The sequence below is a fragment of the Amborella trichopoda genome, chromosome 7 (genome assembly GCF_054954075.1).
Source record: "Amborella trichopoda isolate Santa Cruz 75 chromosome 7, AtrichopodaSantaCruz75HAP2 v2.0, whole genome shotgun sequence".
NCBI lineage: Eukaryota > Viridiplantae > Streptophyta > Magnoliopsida > Amborellales > Amborellaceae > Amborella > Amborella trichopoda.
In genome coordinates this window covers 32504634-32520511 of record NC_142342.1, presented here as the reverse complement: position 1 = coordinate 32520511, position 15878 = coordinate 32504634, and the positions used below count along the sequence as shown (strand labels likewise).

General features: G+C 36.6%; 1 protein-coding gene across 50 annotated transcripts in view; it reads right to left on the bottom strand.

Annotated features, from left to right (window-relative positions):
- Nucleotides 1-15094, bottom strand: part of LOC18426468 (uncharacterized) — a 44111-nt gene extending 29017 nt beyond the window's left edge. For 18 of the 50 annotated variants that reach the window (XR_016058826.1, XR_016058813.1, XR_016058814.1 and 15 more), the window contains exons 1-6: nucleotides 9501-9963; nucleotides 8152-8311; nucleotides 7946-8034; nucleotides 5163-5433; nucleotides 4456-4799; nucleotides 2187-2472 (exon numbers count right to left, since the gene is read on the bottom strand). Coding sequence is in view for 35 of the 50 variants with exons in the window: in XM_088871132.1 (XP_088727258.1) it covers nucleotides 2187-2472; nucleotides 4456-4799; nucleotides 5163-5433; nucleotides 7946-8034; nucleotides 8152-8305 (1144 nt within the window). In the remaining 15 variants the exon portion in view is untranslated. Of the gene's footprint in view, nucleotides 1-2186; nucleotides 2473-4455; nucleotides 4800-5162; nucleotides 5447-7945; nucleotides 8035-8151; nucleotides 8312-8970; nucleotides 9964-14526 lie in introns of those variants that run through there. The other 32 variants (XR_016058820.1, XR_016058811.1, XR_016058812.1 and 29 more) reach the window with 17 other exon arrangements.
- Between the last annotated feature and the right edge of the window lie 784 nt (nucleotides 15095-15878).

Sequence of the window (15878 nt, the reverse complement as noted above, 5' to 3'; positions counted from 1 at the left end):
TAATCAATCAGATCAAGAATTAAAGAACGTTTGCCAAAAGATAAGTGCTTGACTAGCAAATACACATGGAGCATTTTATGACTAGCAAATAGAAATAGAGCATTTTAGCATTTGAAAACTCAATTTTAATAGTAATCATGTATAAGGATATTTCTCCGACGAAGCAAATACAAGAAATTGCATCATGCATAAAGATCACCATATCGTCCTATGGATTTCATCAGCCTAGTTAAAACTTGCTAAGGGCCAATAGGTAAATCATATAAAAGATCCAATCAGTGTTTTTAGACTCAGCCGAGTCCACTCAGACTCGGCCTCGGCTAGTATGCCCTAAGTGTACACCAAGAAAACTCTCTCTCTCTCTCTCTCTCTCTCTCTCTCTCTCTCTCTCTCTCTCTCTCTCTCTCTCTCTCGCTCTCTCTAAATCACGCCGTCTCCTCCCTCTCTCTAAATCACATGGTTGGAGGAAAGGCCACTGTCTCTCTCTAAAAACAGGGCCTACCCTTACTCTCTCTCTCTCTCTCTCTCAAAATAGAGTAAAAGCCAAGCAAATCCTCTCTTATCAGATTTTGTGGTGTTCCCCTCTCTCCCTACATTGATTCCTCTCCCTCCCATTTTCTGGCTCTCTTCAGTCCATGAGTTATGCCTCATGATGGCTCTGATGAGTTCAAGAAAAGCATGGGTCTGAAGCTTGTGGTAAGCCTTGTGATGCGTCTAATTCTCAATGGTCAGCTCCATTTTATGTGGCTAAAGGAGCCTGTCTAGACTCCTTAGGGTTAGGGCTTATGATTCTAGGGTTTCATAAAGTTCTTAGAATTAGAGGATGAGTTTCATGATCCTGCCATCTAGGCATTGTCTTGACTCCTGGCTATTTGCAGTGATAGACTTCAGCTCGCCATGGAATCTTGCTGCTGGTTATAATCTTATTGGAGGATCGAAAAGAGGGTAGATTTAATTTCCTACCTTTCTTTCGCATCATAAAGGAGGTGGATTGAGAGGAGTACAAGTGTTATAATGGACATTACTTTCTCTCTCTCCCATTGAAGCTCTCTGGAGCTCTGAGGCTCTCGTTAAAGCTTGTTGGTTTCTCTCTTGTTGAAGCACTCTGGTTTTAGTTCTAAAGAGGAGGGCTCTCCCTCCATGTGCCCAATGCCCCTCCCTTCTCATAGGCTTGTGGGGTTTTACTTTCTTTTTTTTTATTTTTTGGCTCTTTTGAGTGTACACGCCAAGTAACTCAACTCGAGCCAAAGAAGAGTACTTGGCCCGAGTCGCTTTAAAAAACATTGGCTCCAATAATTTTTAGGGCCATATTATTCAAGAGATAGTAGAGATTGGGTATTTAATCCTAGGCATACTTTGCATGTCATGGTTGATTACCCCAAACCATTGCAGTTCTAATACATTCTACGGACACATAATGTTCATCCATACACATATGGATACTTTGTAAACTAGAGGCATTTTGTATAAAGGATAAATAGCTAAACCGTTGAATACTTGATTAATGATATTTTGCATAGTTTATTCCAATATATAACAAGACATCAGAGCTACGGTTGGAAACCTAGGCATCCAAAGTACTTATCTTTCTGTTATAGGTGAATCTGTAGAGGCAAATTAAAACCCTTTTTTTTTTGGAAAGCTAACATGCCATTAGGAAAATCCGCATATTGAAATTTGATTGAAGTCGGTGATGCATGTAGTTTATTATCCAACATCCTTATTCAAAGTTTTTATTCCAAAAGAAATCTTCAGTCAACTTTTCTGTACCTCCTATAATCAACAAAGGAGGAAACAATATAACTGCAAAAAGAAGAACAACAGGCACAGGAATTCTATGAAAACCCACAAATAATAAAATAGATAATGATTGGTCCATGGCCATGGTAAAGTTCATGACCACAGAAAATTCACAATTCAACTGGTAAAAATTGCTTCTAAGTGAAATGATCCTTCAGTCAAGGAGGTCAAGAAGATCTCTCGTATTGCCATTATTTGTTTCATTTAATAAGTTGTAGGCTGGTAGCTTAATTAGCTAACTGTTTTGAGAAAGGAGATAGCGGGATTCAGAATGAAACACAATCCATGGTTCAATGTGATTTGTTAACCCAAAACAATGAAAGTAAACAATCACAAAAAATTGTTTTATTAAAACTTGAGCAGAACTAGTTCAAAATTCAAATTACCATCTAAGAGATCATGAGCTGGGAAAACATTCAAGAGCTTTGGGTTTTCACTGTTCATGCACCAAAAATCTCTTGGAATTAGAATCGGTATGTTCCTTTCTTTTGCTAGGTTGATTAACTTCAAAGCTTCTGCTGCTGCACCAACTTCCAAAAGTCCTGAGGATACAGGCAGTCCTAAAGCATGCATAAATTGAAATGCCATTGTACCAACGAATACCAGTCCATCACAATGAGAAGCAAGATGACACAAGGCAGATGACTTGTCCATCAGATTTCCCCCTCCAATCTGCATCCATTTGTGGGAGAGACCAATATCAATGAAGAAAAAACACGTCAACACCATAACAACAAAATTTAGGGAAAATAATGACTTTCATCTTTCAACTCACTCATTATTGTTTTACCAATCGTCAAGAACTAATATTCAACAAATGGATGGACAGCTCAGTATATATCAAGACAACTACTGGAAGGCACGTATTTGAAGCCTTATTCTGAGTAAAAATGTCAATTGGGTGCCCATGAGAACTTTTTTCTTACATCAAATCACAACTTAAAGGAAATTGTTGCATTCAGGAAACAAAATCATAACGATAAAAGCTAACAAGTAAAGGGCATCTACACATTACATAAACCCAACTTTAAAGATCAGTGCAGTCATAGATGTTAAAACAGATGCATGTAAAGAAATATGAACGCCAAATCAGGAAATTGCTGTGAATTAGTGAGGAACTTGACTATCATAGACATGACACAAGGAAATCGCTCTTCACATGATGGACATGAACATCAACCCAAAGGACTGTCACCAAATTTGGTGATCTCCTTCCTCATCTCAAAAGCATTACAAAATGTGCACAAGCTTCAAACAAAAATGCGCCTGTCTTAGTTTAAATAAAATTTAAAGGACCCATGAAAAAATGAAATATGTGGCGTTGTGACAGCCTGGCAATTTTTACGTTCTACAAACCTTATCACTTGATTCATTCACTAGTCTGTCGTTCATCCATGATATTCAGACGTAGAATCAAAGTCCCAGTTTAGCCTATTTGTTACCACCAAAAGCCCAGGTCCGAATGTTATATATGTCAAATACTGGAGGTAAAGACTGCGATGACCTAGAACACTGCCAAGAAACTATTTACATTATGTCTCCTTCATGCTATCATGTTTGATTTGATCTGAAACTTGGGGTGAGGATTATTTGTGTCCCCTCAGCTTAATATTGCACCAAAACTCATGGACTTAGCCATTGAAAGCTGGCAGGTGGCAACTATGTCATCCTTGGGGCATTTAAGTATTGCCAATGCCCAAACCCTATGGAGCGTCCCATATACTGCCATTCAGACAAGCACCAAACTTATCATGGCATTACGCACATTCAAAACTCACGGAGAGAAAACATATATCAACATGCAGCAAAGAACAACAGATCAGAGAAAAATATGAATGTCAATAATATAATGGCCTCATTGGCCCAAAAACTACAATTTCTTGGTTCGATCACGTTTACATGATGTCTCCTTCATGCTATCACATTTTATTCAATCTGAAACTTGTGGTGAGGATTATCTGTTTCCCCTCAGCTTAATATGGCACCAGAACACATGGACTTAGCCATTGAAAGCTAGCAGGCGGCAACTATGCCATCCTTGGGGGATTTAAGTACTGCCAATGCCCAAACCCTATGGAGCATCCCACATACTGCAATTCAGACAAGCACCAAACTTATCATGGCATTACGTAGATTCAAAACTCACGGAGAGAACATTTATCAACATGCAGCAAAGAACAACAGATCAGAGAAAAATGTGAATGTCAATAATATAATGGCCTCATTGGCCCAAAAAACTACAATTCCATTGAAAATATATTTGACATATAATAAACGTAGCCAATCCATCCTGGCTGCATGCAAAACCTTCTAATAAAATGTTTTGATTTGTTTTGAATTGAATATATACACACAGTGAATTATATGCATGCATCTAAGTTTTCATGAGTATACATTGGACGTATGTGGAAGTACAAAGACACACTAATGCACCCGTTTGTGAACTTAAATAGCAGTCTTCAGATAAATTGCAAATTTCATTAATATTCTCAACCATAGTATAAAGTTAAGTTTCTGAAAGAAGCAATCCAGACATGAAGTAGAATAGTTATAAAGTAACATAAAGCAGTAACATCAACAAAAAAATAATATTTCTGATCTAATTCAAAAACTTAAATGTATAGAGTAGCAAAATCAATTATGGGAAGACCATACAACTGCGATATAAGGTCGCTTGATGATTTCTAAAGCCTTTGTTAGTCGAAGTAGCTCCTCCTCAAAGTGGAAACCAGCAACGGATGCATGGGCAAATCGAACAACTCCAACAGTTGATGCAAGAATTCTATGAGAATCAGAAAATGCATCATTAACGAAGATATCAATTCCTGATGACAGCTTTTCTGAAAATATCGGACAGTTGGCAACTTCTTCTTTGTAAACTGAAAGATTCTCCAAAAGAAGAATATCTGCAGTCTCCAATTTTTGTTGTTTAGACTGAACCCTGCCATAAATTCCATCTGCAGCTAATACTTTTACTTGGAGAAATTTAGAAAGGTAATCTGCAAGGAAAAGTCATCGTATTAATAAAAGCAAAATTATGATTACAAATGCCATTTCTAAATTCAAATCCAGCTACAATTAAATAGACAATTTCATCAGCCTGGCATTACAAATTAATATAATAAAAAATAATGAAGTCCACACGCATGACTTTACATCATAAACCTGTTCACTAAATGAACCTTCTGTGACTCTAATACAAATTGGATCTCATTTTACAGCAGAATAAGATCATTTATTTACAGACATTGATGCTGTAGCAAAAGAAACATCTTCATAATTGAGAGGAAGGGCAAACATCACTTTCAAAAATAACTAGTTTAAGAATGTGCATTCTCACTACCTAAAGGAATAGAATCAACCTGCAACAGACTGTGTAGGAAGACGTGTTGAGCCATTGGGCTCACCCCAGTCAGTGACTATAACCACTTTGGCACCAGCATTGCATAAATATTTTATGCTTGCAAAAGCTCTGTGGACAGATTTGAGCTCCAACATCTGGCCCTCCTTGAATAGAACAGTGGAATCAAACCGAACCATGACAATTTTGCCAAATAGATCCTCCTTTGGATAATTTCTGAGACACTGTACTGGCAGGATGATGTCTTTCTCAGCTCCATTGCATAATTCAACCTAAAAGCCAAACCTTAGGGGTGCAATACGCAGTTACAAGAAAAACTATAAAAAAAAAGTGGATAAACAACATCAGTTTTGGTAATAATTGGAAATTATAAAACAGTGAATAATATTTGAACTATTCTGTCTCGAATGTCACAAAGCAATCCACTGAGCATATCATCATGGAGAATTCATTGTTCTATTAAGAAAACATCGATAGCAAACAAAGGCACAAATCAAAAAGTAAATCTTCTCTTCAGAACGTCATAAAACTTAAAATACATCTTACACAATCTCTAGAATGGTTAATACTTTGGTCAAACACCTTCATAGGTTCAGAGAACAGAAATCAGCTCATGTTATCTCCTAGAATATGGAGGGTATTTAGAGATAAATATAGACCCATGTGACATTTTCTTTTCTCCCATCCCAAACTAGGCACACCTAAGAAAACTTCAACAACCACAAAAGTTCAGATGTCATTTGTAAACTAGCATAATAAGAAAGCCTTATTCAATGAAAAATGTTTCCACTCAAGATCAAAAGAGGTAGCAAAGGAATATAATTGCTGACTAGGCAACCCGCCACCTCAAGTCATATTACTGCGTATATGAACTTGAATAAATATGCAGTAGGACTCAGATCTTGGACAAAAGCTTCCAGTTCTATACCACTAACATGCTGGAGTAAGATTTCAATATTGTTGACAAATATGTCCAATATCAAGCACCACTAACCACAGAATTTGAAGTTTTATGCCAAATCCCATTTGTTGAAACTCTTGGTCATTTGATACAATGCCCTCATATTTTCTGATGAGATAAAGTTCAACATAACTTATTTCAACCATGCAAAGATTATTCATGTAAACTTTTGTTCGATAATCAAACATTCATATGGTTTTACTACGATAGAAGCTGAAAATGATATGCAGGTTCTGGGGTCACTTCCATACCATTTCTCAAGAAGATTCCATGATTGACTACCCAATGTTTTATTTGCTCGAAATCTTGCCAAATTCCATGTATTTGTTAGATAACTTCAAATTGTACACATAGCCATATCTTAAATCTTCAGACAAGGCCATGGACTCGTGCTTGTCAAAGCTTGGGATCAAGTTAAACTTCAACTTCCAAGATGCACCACCCTACAGCCAGCAATAGATATTCCCATGTAATGGGTAGATATGGCATTAAGCACTAGCATTATGGTGAGAATACACTTGACTTCATGTCTTCACCTTTTATCTCACTTCCGTTTTCAAGAAACTCTATACAACATCCGAATTTGCAAGTGCAAGTTAACCGAACAAATTCCCAATTGATCTAGGAGGCACCAGGTACAGAACCACTATTGTTGTGTGAATCGGAGGATTTCTCTAATATCATTTGTCTAATGCCATTTCAGTTGCCTGCCATGGATATTCCCCATGTTGTTTAAAAACTAGTAAATTCAATTGATTAAAATATCTTTTAAATGTATCTTGAACTCATTTAAAGAAAACAGCACTCCATTGAGTTGTTTTGATGTAAATATACAGTACTTTTGTTTTATTTTGGAGAATTTGATGTAAATGCACAGCAATGGTGCAAAGCTGTAAGTGCCATGTACTTAATTTTATACAAGGGGTTTCAATGACAGTTTCAAGTAAGTATTTTCCATTTGATCGCAGATATTGTTCGCCTTTATGCACGTCATTCTGTGACCAGGGAGAATAACCTTTGACCTTTCTTCTTATTGTATTTATTATTCAATGTATTCAATCCGATAATTTATAAAAAAGGAATTCTCTAAAACTCTTTTTGGTCTTTCATCATCTTACATTCCAGATGATTCAGGTCGATGAGATCTCTGTTTGAATGGATCAAACTGACGACTCTAGAATATTTGAGATTTTCAATTTGGGAAGGGCAAGATTCCATGGCACTTCACATGGTGTTTTGAGAAGATCTCAAGTCTAAGTGGAATATACATATGGACTCCAATTGGCTTTCTAAACGGGGGGAACAACAGGCTTGCATATAGTTTTCCTGATTTGGGACTCTCTGGGTTCATTTTTTGGAGATGTTTTTATGGCTCAGGGGATGTTCGATGGAGATGGTCCCCATGATAGTCTTGAACATTTTCACATTTTTGTTGGATCTAATTTTACACAAATGGTTGTTTTATCAAATCAGAAACATTTATGCCTACAAAATGCAGCCAGTGTGAAGCAAAAATCTATCAATAAGTCCTTAATTTCATGCTGTTAGTTGCTAAAAATATTGCAAACATGGTTTAAATAATATCACTTATGAACATATCTCTATCTCTTATTGAAGTGTTCTTCCACTTACATACAGGTCATTCAGCACAATATTTCAATAAGAAATGATAACAAAGTAGGTGACAGGTCTGATATTACAATTTTATTACAGATATTGTCCTTTAATCGTGGAAGAAAAATCAAGAATCAAAGGCCAGATGAAATTAGACACTTTGGCATCATCAAGTTTGTAAGAGAACTATATGCACAATGGAAGGATACCTCATAATCAACTGAAGTGTTCTTTATTGGCTCTGTCAACATATGCCTGTATCTAACTTTCAATCGAAGTAGGGAGCTTCTAGTTCTTCCTAATGATGTAAAAGTGAAGAAAAACTAAGGAAGCTGAAGAAACTAACCGATGAATGAAAAATTGAAAAGTAGAGCTTGTGATTAAAATTGATAACTTGGAATCAGAAATGGAAAACCTTTCAAGCCTTGTCTTTCAGTGGAAACATCAAGACCTTGATGTAAAAAGAGGTGAGATGGTATGGATAGTTGGCACTGATGATGGCACCCCTGAATGCTACTGGAATTATGAAATGAGAAAGCTCCTTGAACATTGTGAAGATGTTGGATCATCTCTACCTGTCCAATATGTACATAAAATAATTACATAAATCATTAACACTATTCAACTCGCCATAAGAGACAATAGAAAGATGCAATTGCGAATTTATTCATGCCATGGAATGGTAAATTTCTTTAACATGTGCTTATCCAATAAAGATGTATGACATGAAATATGACATGTACTAAGGTCGCTTAGGTCGGCCCATATAGTCAACTTGTATCTAAGAGTCAATCACAATAGCAATGGAGACATAGTATAGAATAGATTTAGTGTTATATTTCATATCGATGTGAAAGGATAATTGAAGTAAAATGTCATGGAAGTAAAATTGAAAAAAAATCTCACAAGATCTTTAATTTGCAAAAATTCTTAACCAAAGTACAGTTTAACCGTTTGAGTAAAACCATAGTAAATGGTTTCAAGCAGCCCTAGTCTTCTTGTCAATTAAGAAACTAGCATTCGAGCCTAACAATTGTTTGAGGTATCATTAATATTTGAGGAATTACTCTGGTCAATCAAAATATCGAATGACATTCTATCGAAAATCTCCCCACCGTGCTTTGCATTTCTACAAAGATGCAAAGACAAACCAAGTTCGAAGAGAAATACATGGAATGGATGACCAATTTGCATTGACCTAATTATAAAATTCGCATGAGGATAAGATATATACAACTATTCAAGTAGTTCCAGATTAAGGCTTCAACAATCAAGCACTTTCACGTAAATTGCTTAGCAACATTCAATTCTTTCAAGTACTGTAGCCCAGTTTTCGCTCCTGCACAGCCCATCCATTTATAGTAAAGCATACAATCAGTTTTCAGAATTAAATGAAACTCGTTAGGGCAATCGAAAGTAACCAGGCTAAATTCAGCGCCTCCAGTCCGGTTTTTGTAATATAGTGAAGCATCAACAAAATAAAGTTGAGAAGAAGTTGAAAAGAAGCCGAATTAGGAATTTAAAAGCACCCCAATAATACTAACTTCAACAACATTTCTCTAAATCAACTAAATTAAGCTGAAAAGAAGTTGAAGACACCCATCTTTAGATTTTCACGGACCCCAAATGACATTCAAGTTTCAGGATAAGATGATAATTATGTGTTCATTACATCGCCAAATCAACACAACAAGGAGTTGAAGCTTGAGGATTTAATACACCCAATAGAAGTAATTCAAGCTCGAATATGTAAGGACAACTTACCTGATAATTGAACTACAGTTAAATCTTTTTCGAGGCTGAAGTTTTTCCAAAAAGCGCCGAACCAGAGGCACAATTAACATCAGCTGATACTCAAAAATGGATAATGGAAATCAAGTGAAATGCAATGTTATTTGTTTCAAAAAGCGGAGACGCTCAATAGATTTGGATAAAACCCGACTCTAAATGGGAGGGAAACCATATTGCAATTCAACTACATATTGCAATTCAACCATATTTTTTTTTTTTTGGATATGGATATTGGAAACCATTGTTAAGTAGAGAATAGGGTTGATATTGATCGCCATCCATACGTATTTTTGGATTTGGTCGATATGCTTGAAACATATGTTATGTAAATGAGTTTGATATATATTTTTGGATTTTATATGAATGTTCTAAACAAATGTTCAATCAAGGGTATGTTACATAAATGAGAGATCTCTTTTTATTTGCCTTTTCCATTATGAGGAAGTCATCAAGTTGGAGATTATATATTTTTATGACAATGTAGCTTGGTTACCACATACAGTTACTTTCATGCAATGCTAGTTGTTGCTTTGGTGATAAACTATAAATACAGCGAATAAAAGTGTAACTCTTTTAATAGAACATGTAGGATATCAAACATATAATGTAAAGGCACCACCAAAGGCTAATATATAACACCACCAAAGGCTAACATATAATACCACTAAAAGAAACACCTAACTCAGTTCTAACATGCAACACCACCAAAGGCAAAAGGCCACCAAGAAAAAAAAAAGGTCAACTGAAAACGTTCCCGCAGTATAAGAACTTGCTCCAGCAGTATAAGAATTCTCTCCGGCAGAATGGATTGGATGCTCCGGCAATGAAGGCTTTGGAGCCACAACGCTCTAGTAGTCCAATTAAACAATCCGACAATAAAAACAACTCGCTCCGGCACTACATATTTCTCTCTCTGGCAGTACACCTTCTGGAGCCACAATCCTCCGGCAGCCAGATTAAACGCTCTAGCAACGAAGACAATGCGCTCCGGCCATACGGTAACTCACTCCAGCAGTACACCTTCTGGAGCCACAGCGCTCCGATGGTTGAATATGTCGCTCTAGCGATACAAAAACGCGCTCCAGTGATACAGACATTCGCTCCGACAATACACCTTATGGAGCCACAATGCTCCGACATTGTGGTAGTGCGCTCCAGCAGTAGATGAACTTGCTCCGGCAATATGTGATCTCGCTCTGACAGTATACCTTCTGGAGACATTTCGCTCCGGCACTCTATGAATGCACTCCGGCAGTAGGGTCTCTGGAGCCACAGCGCTCCGACGGTAAACCTTCTAGAGACATTTTTGCTCGGGCAATCTATAATGTCCCTCCAACAATAGAGGCTCTAGAGCCACAGTGCTCCTGCAGTGCCTATTGCGATCCGGCAATCATTACAAAGAGCTCCGACAGTGTTATTTTGCGCTTCGGCAATACGAAACTTGAGACCGTCAATTGACTTTTTTTTGTACGAGAAAGGCATTTCCATCCAAAAAATAACAACTTTTTACCTTTGTGGGAGGGGGGGGGTTTGCAAGGAAAGATTGTTGTGGGGAAAAAAGTGAGGGGACAGGTTTGAATGGGGGTAAGTGGCATAGATAGTGTATTTGGGGGGGGATGGGGGGGTTGATTTGTAATTTTCCCTTTAATATTTATAGTGATGCTTTGGGAGCAAGAACGAAATAAATGCCCATAAATTATCGGAAATCTAGAAGAGGGTCACGCCACCGTTGCCAGATTGAAAAGACGAAAGAATAAATGTTAACGGGCATTATATACGTTTAAGATAGCCATTATTTACATTTTTTTCTTTTAATAATTCTTTTCAAGGCAAACTTTTCTATGCTTCCCTTACTGCATAAAACCTAGGAAAAATTACGTATATATCCGTTATAGTTTGCGTTATCACAAAACTATTGAATAGTTTATGTTATTATCTATCTATCTGTTTTTTTCATATCATAACGAAAAAAAATTAAAAAGATAATTTTACCCTTTTTCGTTTGTTGAACAACCGAATTCAATGGATTTTTGGTGAAATCAGGTTGGTCTTTGAAAAACCGAATTCAATGGATTTTCGGTGAAATCAGGTTGGTTTTTGAAAAACCGAAATTCAAATTTTTTGATTGTGGAAGAATCAAAATTTTTTTTCTCTCTCGTAAGTCCTCTGCGTATTCTCTCTCTATCGACTAATCAATTTTTTTTAAATTCAATTTTAGCTCTCTATCGACTAATCAATTTTTTAAAAAATTCAATTTTTCAACAACTGAAAAAGATAAAATTGTCTTTTTTTTAAATTCTTTTTATGACATGAAAAAAATGGACAGAAAACCAATCCCTTAAAATTAGAGATTCAAGAATTCAAAATAAATATCAATAAATCTCCACCTTAGCTTGAATTTCAAAAGAAATTCTCATCGACCGCCTTCTCCACACCGTCCTCATGGGCGCTTACCTTGGCAACACATTAGTCAAGCCCAAGCATAACTTGAACTTCTATAATGGAACTGGCTTTGTCAACATATCTGTAACATTTTTCTTGGTGTCAATATTCAGTAATAAGATATCATCTTCAGCTATGATCTTACGAATAAAATGATGTCTGACATCAATATGCTTCATCCTTGTATGATATATTTGGTTCTTCGTCAAATGTATTGCACTTTGACTGTCACAATAAATACCAGTCCCATTATGTCGTAAGCCCAAATCGTTTACAAGCCCTCTCAGCCAAATGGCTTCTTTTACTGCCTCAGTAATAGTCATGTATTCTGCTTCAATCGTAGACAAAGGCAACCACACTTTGTAGCATCGACCTCCAACTGATCGAAATTCCTGTAAGTGTAAACACATAACCTGTAATAGATCTTCTACAGTCCAAATCACTTGCAAAGTCAGCATCAACATAACCAACAACCAGCAACTTTGTCACCAACTTGTTATCTCCATCAAACATCAGACCCATATCTGATGTACCCTTAGGTAACACAATATCCATTTTATCGCATGTCAATGCTCCTTTCATGAATTAGCCATATACTTGCTAACAACACTTATGGCATGTGAAATATCTGGACGAGTGCAAACCATTGCATACATAAGGATTCCAACTACACTCGCATAGGGAATACGTGACATGTATTCCTTTTCAGCATCTAAACTTGGAGATAATGATGTTGACAATCTGAAATGTGCAGTAAGAGGAGTACCCATGGGCTTTGAATCATTGTTTGCAAAATTGCCCGATCTAACCGCTAACTGCCCGGTTGGATCGGAACCGGTCAAACCGGCCAATGGCCGGTTCCTGTTTTGCGCGGTTAGGGTGATCAACCGGTATTTTTAATAAAAGAATTAAAATATATATATATAAATTCTAAAAAATAAGGAATTTGATTTGTAATACATTTTTAAATATTCTTTACATTATAGTGCAGATTAAAAATTGTTTTGATCTCACTTTTATATTTTTCCATTTGTCTAGAAAATTTTAAAAATAGCCATTGGTAAATATAAAATGGGTTAAAATCCATTTTTTTCATTAATTTTCAACTTCATTTGAATATGTTTTGTTTTAATTATTATTTATATGCTTTTCATATTTTAGTAGATTTTTTTTTGTATTTTTTCAATACTTTTTTGACCGCACAAGACTTGCCCTGTTAGAGCGGTTGAATCGCCCAGTTTACTGGTTAAGCCGGTTAAACTGCTTCTAGGCCCACGTCCGGCTAACCGTTCCGGTTCGATTTTGCGAATACCACTTTGAATTTTCCATCTCGAATCTAACAAAGACCTTCTCAATGTACTCTTTCTGAGATAGCCATAATTTACCCAAGTTTCGATCTATGAGAATCTCCATACCCAAAATTTTCTTTACTGAGCATAAATCTTTTATTTCAAATTCTCTGGCAAGTTGAGTCTTCACTTTATTGATTTCTAAAGAATTCTTCACAACAATAAACATATTATCCATATAAAGCAATAAATAGATGAATGAACAATCAATAAATTTTTTAAAATAGACAAAATTGTCATAGTTACTTCTAACATACTCATATCCAATCATGAATATATCAAAACCTTTATACTACTGCCTAGGAGACTACTTTAGGTCGTACAATGACTTCTTCAACTTGCAGACATGGTTTTCCTTTCCTTTAACAACAAACCCTTTTGGTTGAGTCATATAAATATGTTTTTCTAACTCCCCATGAAAGAGTGCAGTCTTGACATCAAGCTTTGCTCTCAAAGCTTGTTGTGCCCTTATACCACTTGTAGTGCTTTGATACCACTTGTTGAGCTATGATATCTATTTCATAACTAGATCATTGTCAAGGATGAGAACTTTGAGAGCATACAAGACTTTTATCTCACTAAAAGGGAAACCACCCAAAATCTCAGTGGGAACCGCTTCTCTACAAGAAATAAGCATATCAATCTTCGAGAGTCCAAAAGAAGCACCATCACAATGTTTCTGTCCAAAAGAAGCTCTCTTCTCTAGAGGAAATTCTTCTGAGAGAGATAAGAGTTCAAAATTCAAACCAAGTGGACAAAAAATTCTTCTTCACCTCTTTCCGTTTCTCAAAACCGAAAGAAGCCCTAGCCCCTTTTCCAGCGAGAGACAAAAGTTCAAACCAAGAAGAATCGTATATCTCAAAAAAACTTTTTTTTATTATTTATACAAGTCACCTAATAATAAAAAATGGGCAAAATACAAGAACATCTAAAATGTGATTTTTCTATCACCATTCAACACAAAGTTCAGTCGGCCTTGAAAGGAATTGATAGTGAGGTTGAGGAACTTGAGGTCACTAAGATCAAAAAAATATTTGATTTGGGATTCAGAGATAAATCCAAGTATACTTAGTTTTATATTGGAAAATGAAAGTTGGGAAATATGTGAGGGAATTTAAAACTAGGGATAGTTTTGTGAGCAACGCCATTCCAAAAACTCTCGAAGAGTCGGGGGATGTCAAGAAGTTTGCCCCAAAGTCCAGGTGTACCTTTTGCACATTTGCGGATAACTACGTTGGTATGGAATTGTCCGTTGAGCCAATTGTCTTCTAGAGAAATGAAACGGAGGTAGGTGAGCTTACCAATCTCCATAGGCACCAAACCAAGAAATTGTTGGGACCCAAATCCAAGAACCTGAGTTTTGAAAAAGTGCCGATGGTCACCTTCAAAACGATTCAAGCTGAGATCGAGGTGGGTTAAATTGGGCAATTATAAGAAGTTCAGTCGGTTGAGAGTCCTATTCAGACTGAAATTTGAGAGCTTAATCTCGATTATGCTTCCGCCATGGTTGCATTACATACCAACCCATTCACAATGGCCAGCCAGTCTTGTAGTCATCGTCGAAAACCCATGAGTCGATATATCTGGTGTTCCAGTTGAGCAATGCTTTGGTTTCTAATTCAACCAGAGGGAAAAGGATAAGGATTGGAAATCTGACCACCACTTCCATGGCTTCTTAATGTTGCTCGCTGGATTGCGTATAGAATGTGTTTAAAACGTATTGAGTGAGAGAATGGCGTGAATGCTATGTCAAATTTCGACATAGACTTCAATTGTGTTTGGCCTGCTACCTCTCTTTCATATTATTCTTTAAGCGGACTGGCATTATTATTGGCGAAAATTATAAAAAACATCTACTTTCTATACAACTTACCTCAACCCAATCTCTTTTGTACGTTTTTTTTTTCAAAATACACATTTTATGCAAATACCCCAATTGAAATAAAAATAAAAAATACCTAAACTACTCTCCCTTACTTTTACCTTACCCACGCCTCTCTCCTGTATCCCGCCAAAATACGAGTTCAACCAAAATACGGGTTTCGGCACTCTATAAGTGCCGTCCAACCGTAAGTCTCCGGCATTGTGTAAAGTACAGTCTGGCAGTAGGGCTCTGGCACTGTATAAAATGTTGTTTGGTAGTAGGGCTCTGACACTGTGTAAAGTTGGATCTGGCAGTAGGTTTTGGCACGATGTAAAATGCGGTATGGCAGTAGGCCGGACACTGTGTAAAGTGCGGTCAAATAGTAGGGCTCTGACACTATGTAAAGTGTGGTCCGGCAATTGACAAGGGCAGTCTAGCAATTGCAAAGACAGTCCAGCAATACTCAGTTTTGGTCCAGTAGTTGTTTTAGAGTGGTCCTATTGGAGTCCAAAAGTCAATGTAAAATCTGGCCAAAATGATTTTTCTGGATGGAAAGGACATTTCCGTCTAAAAAATTAAATTGTTTCCTTGGGGTATTACATAGAAAGTTTATTTTGGGAAAAAAAGCAAGAGAAAAAGTTAAATTGAAGGTAAATTGCATAGAAAGTATAGTCTTGGGGTTTTTTTGTAATTTTT